Genomic DNA, 13,763 nt, shown 5'->3' on the forward strand with positions numbered 1-13,763 from the left:
TACGAAAAAGCAGTCCAAAAAAGCGGAATCGAAAAAGCAGGCCGAAAAAGCAGTCTGAAAAAGCGGAACCGGAAAAGCAGGCCGAAAAAGCACTCCTAACTAAAAATGTTATTAAAGAACCAGTGATAATCCATAAAAAAAGAAATACCTATCTCGTAGTCTGAACTGTGCTAAGTAAAGATAATGTACTATGAAATTTGTCAAAACTGGGCATGCAACTGTGATATGGTTAAGAGTGCAATTCGAGCTAGTGGTAACAAATGCAAGTGATTCCAACAGTAATCAAGAACATTTATTTAATGGGCAGGTCTATTACAAAATGATAAGTTCTTTTCTAATCCAATATTAGTCCAATCGAAAAAATGGCAAAGTCGGTACATAAATAATCAAACAACATTAAGAACCTGGATTACTGCTTCCATTGTTCGCTGATTAAGGGAGATTGATGGTAATCGATTCTTTTCCTTAATCCGCCCTCCAAATCTGGGACTTAAGCTGGTATCGTCGAATCATATGTTGTTAGTTTGCCGACGGTTCAATACTTTCTAGACTGGCGCAATATCTTAATAATTCGCAACCTCTTTCAAATGCCGTCCAAACTGCGTCCACCTGGTATGAGCATAAAAATTGTGCTGGGTCACATGCAATACGATTCAGGTTATTTGATTCTTCTCCAGCCCTCTTGAAGTTTGCGGATTCGTTGGCAACCAATACGGCAGTCTCAAACAGTGCCCAAACTGATGTTACTAAGTCCGCCTCCTTTCAGATCGACCTCAGAAATGAAGCGCTTCCTTTACCAAGGAAAAATCGATGCTAAATGAAGCGCTTCCTTTACCAAGGAAAAATCGACGCTATTACAAACTCCAGCAATAAATGTTTAATATAAATGACCACCTTTAGAATAGGGCTCGAACTGGATAGAACTTGGACCTACCTGGCATCAACCCTAAGTCGTGTATGTTCAGTCGTATGTCCTCTGCCTCCGATTCCGAAAACTGACGGCCAGAAAAAAAACACAGTCCGCGCAAATATTCCTTAACTCCCTCGGCCCGACCCTGTTTTAGGTTGCGTCTCAATCTCAAGGTAAATCGATGACCAAAGATTGCGCCCGAGGTATCTTCTGCTGTTACAAGTTGTTTTGAAGGATTATCTTTGGTCTCCCATCCTTATTTTCAGCCGTTGTCTCTAACTAAATCCTTTGCTGCTAACAGTCTTCACTGTGACGTTTTATCAGAAATTGGCCTAAGGCCACAGACCACTGCCCTGGTGTAGTGACTGCAATATCACTTCCAAGTTGCAATAATTCGGATGATATTCCACACCCTCAAAATTGCCTATTAATGGGAGTTTTCGTTCCCAAGGATGATTTGAGAATTTGCAAACCAATTACTACAAATTGCTCCAACTGGTAAAGAAATTGAATCCACACAATCGCTTGCTCAAATGGGTGCCCCCTGCCCTCTATTTATTTACTTTTTGAGAAGTCGCTGGAAACTTCCAGAATAACTTATTATAACTCATTATAATGTATTTAATTATTAATTAACTTTATAAAATTAAATAAATAACTTTATAAAGTTAAAGTACAATCTCAATTCGACATTAAACAAGTAGGCCCCACTTACTGGATAATAACTTTCTGAGAGCAAGAATGTAATCGTCTGTCAACTGAATGACTCTCTTTCCAAACTCATTTGCCTACAAGAGTCAATGATAGGCAAATCCCCGGCAAAAGTTATGTTGCTAAAAAGGGAACATGACAAAAAAGCAGTCTGAAAAAGCGGAACCAAAAAAGCAGACTGAAAAAGCAGTTCGAAAAAGCAAATCGGAAAAGCAAAGCAGAAGGGGCAGCATTGAAGAAAATTATTACAGCCATCTACAACCAGGTTCCTTTATTAGTATTGTTTCTTTAGGGTGTTATAAGTTTCAGCTAAAAGTGTGCATTATACCAGCATTATCATTTTGTAATCCATGTAAATGCCAAAAGTCTTGGCCATATTTCATGAGCATTGTATTAGAAATTTCATTGCAAATTAAGAAAATAATAGTTGCTGGTGTCATTTAAGCAATTCAATATCATTATTTATCAACTAGTGAGTTTGCACACCAACTGTTTGTAAAAATGCCAGTTGGCTGTAGGTGTTCATTTCTCATGCTTAGATCATATATATGCACTGAATATTGTCAAAATTAGTAGCACACTCATGTTAGGGCATCGTGTAGTCCATTTGGAGTCTTCTAGCACAAGATTTTCATTGATGCAAATTGAAAAAGAGTCATTTAAAGCCAGCTGAAATACTATATCAGTCATACGTCCCTTGCATGTGAATTGTTTGATGAAATTCCTTGAGCTTTCATCAGCATTTTTTTTAGAGCAGATTTGAGGAGGGTTATTATAGTGGTATCAGAGCTTGCTTGCAAAGTGTTTGACGAAATGTCAAACAACTGAAGTATAAAGATTTTTGGTGTTTGAAGAAGTTATAACCTATTGGAGTTATTACACTTTATATGAGCATATTTGTTTACCACAAAGTTCTTTCCTCTTCATTCTGAGGTACATTGTACTTGGGTACCGTATCAGGTCTATGAGAAATATTCTAGTATTATAAATTAACATATAATTTTTATGAGTTTAATATAAAAGCACAGTGGGAAATCAAATAAAAAACACATTGTAAGCAGTGAGGAAAGCACATAAAGAGTTTACGATTAAACTTTATTCTTTTCATCAGTCAAATATCTCTGTCACGGCCCTAAATCACGCGTCATGGAACTGCATCCCTGCAGTTGTGCATAGTGGAGCTGCATCCCTACAGTCGTGTGCTTAAGCCAGATCCCTGCAGTCACGTGCAGTGACAAATTTGGGTTTGCATTACACAAATAACAGTTCAGATCATGGATTTTGACAACGTTAGATTTTATTGAAATTCCCCATTTTTTTCTTCAAAATCACAATATTTTTGGCAACTTTATGACAAAAAGACCCCCCCCATTTTTTCATATACGCAGAGCCAAGTTACAGGCAAGTGTGACTCGCCTAGAGTTTTAACCCGTGAGTACTTGTGAATTAGCAAAGGCTTTGGCGATTTTTTCAACAACAGTTACAGCATGGCAGAAAGATCAAATGAGCACTGATTAAGATTATCATTAATACATGATGAAGAGACAGTGAAGATATCAAGCATTATCTTTGGAATGTAGCTCTAGAAACTACAGCTGTGGTGCAAGTTAACGATTACATGCTTGGCTTAGTCTCACTAATCAGAGCCCAACTAGAAGAACGAACGATCCAGCTATCACGAGCTTCAAACTTTCTAGATTTGGCCTTTGGCCTTCTAGATTTATGACTAAAACTTTCAAACTTAACCAAACAAAAAACGTATCTCGTCCAAAATATTGTTACGCTAAACTTTAAAGTATTATTCCGATTCCCATAAAAAAATATTGTAAAAGTTGCCAACTATTTTCCATTTTTCAAATTTTAAGATACTTAAAAATTTAGAAACTAATTTTCCAAATTTACGCCACCGAATGTAAATACTTATTTAAGTACAATTTATATAAAGAAGATTCTGATGTCCATCACAAACATAACCTAAGATACTTCACAAATGTGATCCACGGCATAATTTTAGGTGATTATAAATTTGAAGTAAAATAAACTACAGCGGATAATTACAGAGTAACGAAAATAATTCTCTGCCTACTTAGAGTTTACTGTGATTTTTACAAAGCAGTTAGAGTTTCACAACTTACCTTTTTTGGCTCTCAATACGTCCGCGCTAGATTCTGAATCCGTTAGGCCATTCTTTCTCGTAGAAATTATTTTTCTGGACGACAAAGAAATATTCCCGCTTAATCTGGCGTCCTTCTGAACAATTGTGGAGGCATTTTGCGGGACGGTGGGGAAAAAAATTTGAACATTCGCTAAAACTACACTCTGCATCGTCAAACTAGTCAGAAAGGTTTGGCAACGATCTTAAATTTCCGTGGTATTTTGCTTTATAGTTGGATGATCTTTGTCCAGTAAATAGGGGTTTAAGAGAGGGTTTTCGTGCCGCTCTGTGGAATTGTGGATAAGCAAAGCGGTGGGTGTTCTAGCACGTTGCCTCTTGATGGGCAATTTGGCCATTTTAACATAACTAGCACTTGCACCCCAAAGAGCAAGGGGTATGCCGATAGTGACAAGGTGAAAGTATATATTAGATAGTTTGTCACGTTGCTTCTTGATGGGCAATTTGGCCATTTTAACATAACTAGCACTTGCACCCGAAAGAGCAAGGGGTATGCCGATAGTGACAAGGTGAAAGTATATATAAGATAGTTTGTTATGTATATTTTTTCAGGCATTTAATACGATATGAAAGGCATGTAAACAACATAAAAATATATAGTTACATTTATATTCTTAAATTCATATAGCAAATGTAGAAGAGAAACACAAAAATCGAAGATAGCTTCATCCATACAATTATACTCTATAAGAACCATTGAATACAAAAAATTAAAAAATTCAAGAAAGGAATTAGGTACTTTATTGTGAAATTTTACAAGTTGACAAGTGTTTGTTTAATAACCTACAAATCAAAACAAAATAGAATACAAGTATATTTATTTATTTTTTAATTATTAATATCATACAAATCAAAATAAATAAGAGTACAATTATTTTTATTTATGTTTTATCAATTAAAAATTATGATGAATGATAGTATGTGTATAGACATCGCATAAAGATCACTTTTTTGGGTTTGACGTTCATTTTTTTTTCCATCATTTAGATTCTTAGACACATGCATACCCGAAAATGTACATGTGAAGATAAAATATTCAAGTAAAATGTTTTAAAAATCACATAAATAAACTACAATATTTGTAATTACAAAGTGAGTTATGATTAGGCGATACAAGTAACAAATATGTAGTTAAAGTAGTGTAGCCAAAGAATGATACCAATAGTTTCTCCACAAAGAACACCTATTTATTATTCATTTTCATCATAAATAAACATAATAGATGTCGAGAGTGTAATACACATGGAGCCTAGAGAATTGTGGTGTTCTTGCACTTATTGACAACAATGGGCTTTGAGATGCATCCTTTAGAATAGCATATGCAATCAATTACCTATCCAAAGATGACATGTAATACACATGGAGCTTAGAGAATTGTGGTGTTCTTGCACTTATTGACAACAATGGGCTTCGAGGTGCATCTGCTAAAGTAGCATATGCAATCAATGACCTATCCAAAGATGACATGTTGTCCCATTTGTCATGGCCAACGTGCCTCCTTAGTCTTCGCAGTGCAATTGGAAACATGACCAGTGTGCCTCCTTTGGAGTTTTTAGGATATCGCATAAATAAACTACAATATTTGAAATTACAAAGTGAGTTATGAGTAGGGGATCCAAGTAACAATATATGGTATCTTTTCACCATACCTATAACAAAATAACTTGTTACATTAGTGAACAATGATATTTAAATGCATAAATGTAGCCAATTTAAAAATCGATGAAGTACACACATAGAGAGTCATATAAATTAGAGGAAAGTACTATATTTATTACCTATCCACTCCATAGGGAGAGTTGTTTCAATCAAGACTCTTCCTTTTTTTCTGATAATGGTATATGGATTATCTTTCATTCTTGCATATCGATAAAGGGGAATGGTGGCTCTATACATAGGTTGTCGAGTGCTTTAACTCTTGATGTAGTTGTAAAAGTCAAACCTTACTGTTTTATTGTACCAATATCAATTGTTATTTGTTGAAGTGTCAATCCTTGGGATTTGTGTATGGTGAGTGCCCATGACATAGATAGTGGGATCTGTCTATAATTACCTAAGGTTGTAGGTGTTATAAGTAAACTATTTGGGTAACCTTGGTCCCAAGGTGGGCCACTATAATTATCGAATCAGACAACCACATATAGAGGTAGATCAGGGGGCTTACAACTAGGTGTGTACACAATATTTGCCACCTCCCCAAGTGATCCATTTACAAGGCCCATTTAAATCCAAAGGTTTGAAGTTAACATTGTTCATTGGCCTTTACATAGCAATATTTCTTTTGGAAGCCGACGAACATCACTATCGAGGTTTGGTGGTAAGTGTGTTTTTACTGCAATACTAAGTGCAATAGGAAGATTGAGTCATTTAAGCATTTTTCAATTGTGTATCCTAACTAAATTGTTTGTAGAGTAAATGTGCATTAACTGATCAAATGCTCTTTGTTCAAAAATAGATATTATTTTATTTACAGTACGTTGCATAAGTAATTCCCAATCTTGTTCAGTTGGATTTGCATTTTGCATATTGTACAACACACGACGAAAGTCGATTTGAGCTTGAGTGTCACCTTGTTGGCAGAATATGGTTGTCAATATGATAACCTTTGTAAATTTACCCCAAAGGTATTCAGCATTTGAGTGTGATGCATTTATTGGTTTATCCATGGCAGGGTGTAGTTGTGCTAAGTCACCTACAATAATTATAGATGTACCACCTAAGCATTTTTTTTTGTTGATGGAGAAAAGCCTCATGCAATCTACTATATATTTTCAAAAGCAATTTCGGCCCTATGAAGCTAAATTCATCAATAAGGAGGCATTTCACATGTCTCATCTCTTCCTGAAAGACTAGTAGTGATTGTCCACACAGTGGGTACATTTCTCTTATTGGTATTCCAAGGGTAGCATGTATGTTTGAGGCATGTATGTTGAATGTCACAACTCCTATAGGTGCAACAATAAGGAGTGGACTATTATTTTTAGATGCTAAAACCCAAAGTGCATGTCTGATGCAATGTATCAATTATGATTTGCCTATGCCCACTGTTTCTTATATGATCGTGCAGAAGGGTTGTTTTGAGGAACTATCATCATAATGTTCTTTTATAGTCACAAGTGCTAGTTCTTGTTTGGGAGATAATTGATATAGTGGAGCATGCTCTTGTAATATGGAGTGGTCACCCATTTGGGATGTCTTGTTTGTACTTATGAAATGCTCTACATTGTTTTGCAAGTGAGGAGGTATATAACATTTATCCCAATTGTTGATATTATCAAAGTTAGATCGATTGAGTATTTCAAGGGCATTCAAGTTCTCACCACCAACAACTCCCATCTGTGATAACAACTCCCATTCATCTAGGGCACTTGTATTTCTTGGATCCACCTCACATGTATCATTTAAATCCTCTTCATGGTCAGGCTCTATAATTATCAGGCAGTCCACATGCCAGACATGGTAGTTATTTGATTGCATTTGTTTCCAATTTGTAACAATGTCATCTTTAGTGAGACCTATATATATATATATATATATATATATATATATATATATATATATATATATATATATATATATATATATATATATATATATATATATATATATATATATTGATGCTATGATAATGCTTGTATAAAAGTAGCTCACTATAACAAAATGTCTCGAACTGTTCAAATTCCTTGTCATGGGTACTATAGAAATGAGGAAAAACATTCACAATTGCCTTATGATTTCTAACCTTCCACTTGCACCCTTTGCGAGTAGATGAAAATGAGAATGATCTAACAGTTTCAATCAGTGATATTAGCTTCACCTCAGTGGGTCATTCCATGTAAGACTATAGATAACTCACTAGTAATGTATTATCACCTAGATTTTTGTTAATCTGATGTAAAACTTTACATCCAACATTTAGTGTTATAAAAGAGTGACTACTAACAAGTGGTAGCTTTTGTAGCATATGGCATGTCTCTTTTGCCCCAATATCATGATCTACAATAATCTCAGACATAAATCAATGATATGCTGATAGTGCATGGTCTTCATCCACTTGTTGCTTGCATATGTGTGATAGCATATCAATACAACTCTCTAATTTCCTTTCTGCCTTTGATGTGTATTTTGTTATATATTTAAGAACAAGCAACTTCGATACAACTAGTTGGCAATCCATATTGGCCCTTCATATTGAAATAATATCTCAGTTGTGTATATTCAACCTATCATCATTACGAGCTAGAGCATACTTTTTTTTTTTCCAAAATCATCACAAGCCAAGGATGAACTAGCACTTTCTAACAAAGGGGCTTTGTAGTGAGTCTCTAAAATATTACCTCATTTCCGTAGGCATGTTGCTTCAATACACTATGTATGTCATTGAACACAATTGATCAATTCCTCATAGTCAACACACATGTCTCTAGAGAAGATAGTATTTGTTTCCAACAAGCAAGGATCTTCTTGTAATGATCGATGTTGTGTGTTGTTTCTACAAGACAGAGTGCAGGGATTCCATGCACTCACATATTTGTCAAAGAATGACCTTGCTTGTTCTACCTCCGCATGATTCTACTAATCAAGTTTGTCCATGTCAAGTGCACTAGAAATCCAAATGAATCCATGTATATGTCATGATCCTCAATGTTGTCATTCATATCTATACCAGTAATGTATCACATGAAATAGTTTTTCTATTACTTCTTCATGGAATATTGTGAACCTTTCACGCAAGAATACTTATTCATATGCGGGTTATTAATAATGTTGTTTGTGTGTTCTTTGTTGGTCTAAAACATTAATGGGAGGCTAGTTGGAAAAAATCATTGTAATTTAGGCCATTTAGTATCTGTCACACTAAATGTGAAGAACAAAGTAGGGGTTCCTAGCTGGTTGATCATATTTGTAAGTTCATCACAATGTTTACTCCAGTACGCACATGTTCCCCTCAAGGAAGATCCAAAGTGCATCAATTTTTCAGCTAATTGAGTGTTGGGCATCTCTTGTATGTGCAGATGAAGGTTTTCAATTGTGGTTGGGATGGAGTCCTCTAGGTTTTTCTTGACAAACACAAAAGAGATTCCTTGAGTTTGATGTCATATCATTAGATTTAGTACAAAATAGTAGAACCTTGAGTGGCTCCCAAATCTATTGTCATGGTATCTCATTAAGTGCAACACATATTCATGCATCTTAACTTGTTGATAGTGAGGTTGCATTGGTAATGCAACACCATTCAGGAAAAGTGTGGGAAAAGTCATATCCAATAGTCCTTTCAGTATTGTATTCATTTACTAGAGAAGGATCAAGTTGTGGTTAACAAATAAGAGTATCATTTGCATTTAAAATTTGCATTGTTTCTTTGATGATATCTAGCTCATGTCGTCTATTTTGTAAATAGCCATTAATGATGATGAGTATGTTATGTCATGTTCATTTTCATCCTCACCACATGGAATTCCAAATTCAACTGAGAACTCATGTTCATTGTCTACATCAATAGTATGAAGCATGCTTGAAATGTCTATACTTGTATCTGGGAGTTGTTGTAGACATTCATTAGATATTACAACATCATTATAATATGGATCATGGTCAATCTTATATTTTAATGCAGCCCAAACACGACCATTACTTACATAACAATCATAGTAAGTTCCATGGGTCTGGAGTCTTTGAACTATTAACACATCCAAATCTGAAATTTTGTGTGGGAGGTACATTGCTATTGATCTAATGTCTTGTGGAAAGCTAATTGTATGACCATAATATTTGTATTGCAAACCACAAGCATGGGTTACTTGCACTATTAGATTTACCCGTGCTATGAGCATCTCTTTGACTTAGGTTAGATTTTTTAATTTATCTAGTTGTTTTCCTGGATTCATATTATTAGATGTTGCAAAGTGATTTCTACCTTGTTCATGAGAACATATAGTGCAAATTACAACACAATCTATTGAAGACGTGTGCATGCCAAGGTAACATACATTGCACACTTCACATGTTTGCATGTTTGCCAATGCATCTATCCTAGTGCAAAATTTTTTAGAAGATATTGCAAAGTCTCTATCACTTTGGGGTATGAGGTTGATTGAATTAATAGTTGGTATCTAAGTATTCATTCTTATATCTATGCCACATGTTTTCTTTTTTTTGTTTATCTCACATATGATGACAAATACTGATTTCTTCTCTGTGGTGAGCATAGTACTCACGATCTCTTTTATGACACTAATTGTTTTTATTTTCAATTGCTCGAAGTAGTGTCTCACAATTTTGAGAGGAGGAGCTTATTATCTGCAAAAAAAATTAGACACTTCACGATAAATATTATATGGAAAATACTTCTCAAAATAATATGTGAATAATATTAATGTAAAAAAAAAAAAACATTAATAGTTTCAAATATGTATTGTAAATAGTGGATGTTGCAAGTTAGTAGAAGCATCACTTTTAGTTTCAAACACCAAATATTTAATTCACAAAGAGTATATCATTAAGAAACAAGTTGTTGTTAAAGTTCTCATTGGATCAAACTAAATACAAGCACAAACTTTTGAAATTGACCACCGATATTCTCATTGGCTAAAGATACAAAAAGATTGCTAACTTCAAAAAAACATTTGTGCGAAGGTAATCACTTATTAACATGTATTCCCTTATAATGGGTTGGACTTAATGCAATCATAAACAACTAAATTTACCAAATATATGTTAGTTTCATATCTTGGTACATAGTGTGAATGTTGAGAGTACTAAATACAATCAGAAACATTTAAATTCACCAGTGATACGTACCTCATTTTTATCACAATCTATAATATCAAAGGAGAAGACTTTACCTTCTCCATATTGGGTATTGAATGGGTGAATCTCTTTTTTGGTTGTAACGCGACCCTTTATTAGCCACCTTGTTTGATATGGGTTCAAGTTTATAATTGAAGTAATAGTAGGGATGATTTCTTTATTCTTTAATGAAGATGATATCCCAAGCACCACTCTATGGGAAGGTAGTTGTGAAACATCAGTGTTTTTAAGCACATCTGTTGATGTAGAACCCAAGGTTGGTGCATTTAATTCTAGGCCTTGGTCCTTGCATATGTAGATGGGTTGAGCAATATTATCATTATTCAAATGAGTAATGTCTATTTCAGAAACAACAATCCACCTACATGAGCACATTGAGTTCAACTTTTATACATTGTAATATATCACACAAGGTTGGATTAAAAAATGTTGTTGTATTCATAATTAGAAATTATTGGATAAGTTTATAAAAGTATATACCTAGATTTGCAAATAGCAGGGTAACTATACCCTATAAGTAACACTATAGACCCCTTTATGATTTCTCCCGTGACAATGTAATCATTGTATTTCTTTGAAATGGTTGCTTTTTGTTTGGAAACACCATCAGAGAGGTACATTTTATATCAAGGTGTCACCTTGCAATTCACACCCATTTCAACAATGTCTACAACTTGGAGTTGTGGTTGCAATTGCAAGTTCCCATCATTAATCATTATAATTGCAGATTTAGTTAAGAGAGCCATTTAATATAGTGGAAGGAGGTAATCTATATCTATAAATGAGAAACCACATTCGTTAAAGTTTCCTTCTTGCAAATGTATGATATTACTTTGTACCATACAGATTAAATATTAGAGATGATACTATATTTATTGAACATTCAAATCAAGTCATGTCTTACTTAGCATCTTAATTATCTCAAAACATAAAAAAGTTCACATCAATTGAAAACACCATTACCTATTTATCCATCACAAAATCAATCCAAAAGAGTACTTAAACAAAACCAAAACATTACATAGATATCTATCAATAAATGTCTCAATTCTATGGATGTTATTGAGATTAACAATAGCAAGGTTCACCCCCTACCCCTGTGTTATCGGATTAGTTACCACCCTCAATCAACCAGACGGGTTTCGCTATGAACAATATTCTAGAGTTTTCAACTAGAGTTGTGCTTAGTTGCATTAACATATTAGAACATGCCAAAGCATCATGCTCAGTGCTCTGGTTTGTGCAAGATACCGATGTAATGTTGATGGAGGCAAGAGTTTAGAGGTATATTGACTAATTAAATGAGCTATGTTCAGAAGGTTATAGTTGTTATAGGTATAATCCTGGGTCAAGTCTAAGAAGCTAGAAGCTCACCTTAATGAAAGGGTTCATAAGAACACCATCTCTGATGCAATAACAAGCTTTACCAGAAGTAGTGGACAAACCATTCATGCAAATTGCCATTTTGTTTGCATATGAAAGAAGGTGGGTTCATCCTAGCTTAAGGATACAAGTTTGTGGAGCCCTTGGATGAACATGGCCACATTAAGGTGGATAGCTCTCTAAGATTAGATCTTCCAAAAAATCTCTTATTAACAAAATATTTGGATTATATTTTTCAAAATATAATTAATATAACAAATTACATCTTGATATGTTTATAAGCTTTTTAAAGTTTACTTTAAATTACATAGATCTAATTAAAACTATAAATATAACATATTATTATATAATATTTTAATCACTACAATATTTAAAAACCTATTATTATATTTATCAAGAAATCATTTATATCTAGAAAAAAAAAATTCAAATATGAATGTGATTATTAATTTAAAAATAAATAATTAAAAATTCTAAATAAATTATATTTAATATTCGATTATTTTTCTAATAAGTAATAGAATTGTACTTTATCATTATTATAACTGCAATATCAAGAAGAAAAGAAAAGAAAAAATTTAAAAAAAAGAAAGAGGGAAAAAAATACTCATTGAAGAAGCTGAATCCATCGAAGGCCAAAAGAAACATAACCGATAAACTTGATCTGTACAGGTACTTGCCATTTTATGAAAACTCTTATTAACAAAATAATTGGATTAAATTTTTCAAAATATAATTAATATAACAAATTACATCTTGATATGTCTATAAGCTTTCTTAAGTTTACTTTAAATTACATAGAGCTAATTAAAATTATATAATATTTTAATCACTACAATATTTAAAAACCTATTATTATATTTATCAAGAGATCATTTATATCTAAAAAATAAATAATTTCAAATATGAATGTGATTATTAATTTAAAAATAAATAATTAAAAATTCTAAATAAATTATATTTAATATTTGATTAATTTTCTAATAAGTGATAGAATTGTACTTTATCATGATAATAATTGTATTCTTTTCTATAAAAAGTCTCAAATTCAGAATCTTCTATTGCATGAATCTCTTGGGAAACAAAATCATAAGCACATAAGTTTAGAGCTAGGCCAACTACTCCAATGGCACTCATCCATAAACTGGTCACTGGCACAAATAACATGAAGAAATGTAAATATCAAGAAGAAACAAAAAGAAAAAATTTTAAAAAGAAAGAGGGAAAAAATACTCATTGAAGAAGTTGAATCCATTGGAGGCCAAAAGAAACATAACCGATAAACTTGATCTGTACAAGTACTTTCTTGAATTTTGATTGTCTGTAGATTACTGCATAATAATCTTAGGTAAAAGGAATATTTCATAATGTTTTTTGGAAGTTGCTACTCCCCATTAGAGATGTTTTCTACTCAATAATTGAGATGACAAGTATATCCAAATCCACAGGTCGTTGTGATGCTAGAATTGTTGTAATTTCTAATTGTTGTTCAAGATTAGAGAGCATAAACCTTCCTACTGCACAAATGTTAGTGACGATGCTCTGAAGTCTATATCAAAATTGCATAAACTTCAAAACCTTGAAATCTGAGGTTGCTTTGGTATTTCAACTGTTGCTCTTTCAACAATTGCTTTAGGATGCAAATGTATTGTTGAATTAGATGTCAAAAAGTCTTACAATGTCAATGATGTTGGAGTATTTTATATAGCTAATTCATGGCAAAATTTACAAGTAATTATATCATGTGATATAATTTCTGATTTATGTTCCCCTACA

The 13,763-nt window shown here is 33.3% G+C and overlaps 1 protein-coding gene across 3 annotated transcripts in view; it reads right to left on the reverse strand.

Annotated features, from left to right (window-relative positions):
* Positions 1-3,975, reverse strand: part of LOC149560548 (DEAD-box ATP-dependent RNA helicase 50-like) — a 162,311-nt gene extending 158,336 nt beyond the window's left edge. For all 3 annotated transcript variants that reach the window (XM_089824734.1, XM_089824736.1, XM_089824733.1), the window contains exon 1: positions 3,757-3,975. In XM_089824734.1, the coding sequence (XP_089680860.1) occupies positions 3,757-3,946 (190 nt within the window). In that variant the 5' untranslated portion in view covers positions 3,947-3,975. The remainder of the gene's footprint in view (positions 1-3,756) is intronic.
* Positions 3,976-13,763: the final 9,788 nt, after the last annotated feature.

This window comes from Cupressus sempervirens, chromosome 4 (genome assembly GCF_028749045.1).
Source record: "Cupressus sempervirens isolate cs-2001-9-10 chromosome 4, ASM2874904v1, whole genome shotgun sequence".
Taxonomy (NCBI): domain Eukaryota; kingdom Viridiplantae; phylum Streptophyta; class Pinopsida; order Cupressales; family Cupressaceae; genus Cupressus; species Cupressus sempervirens.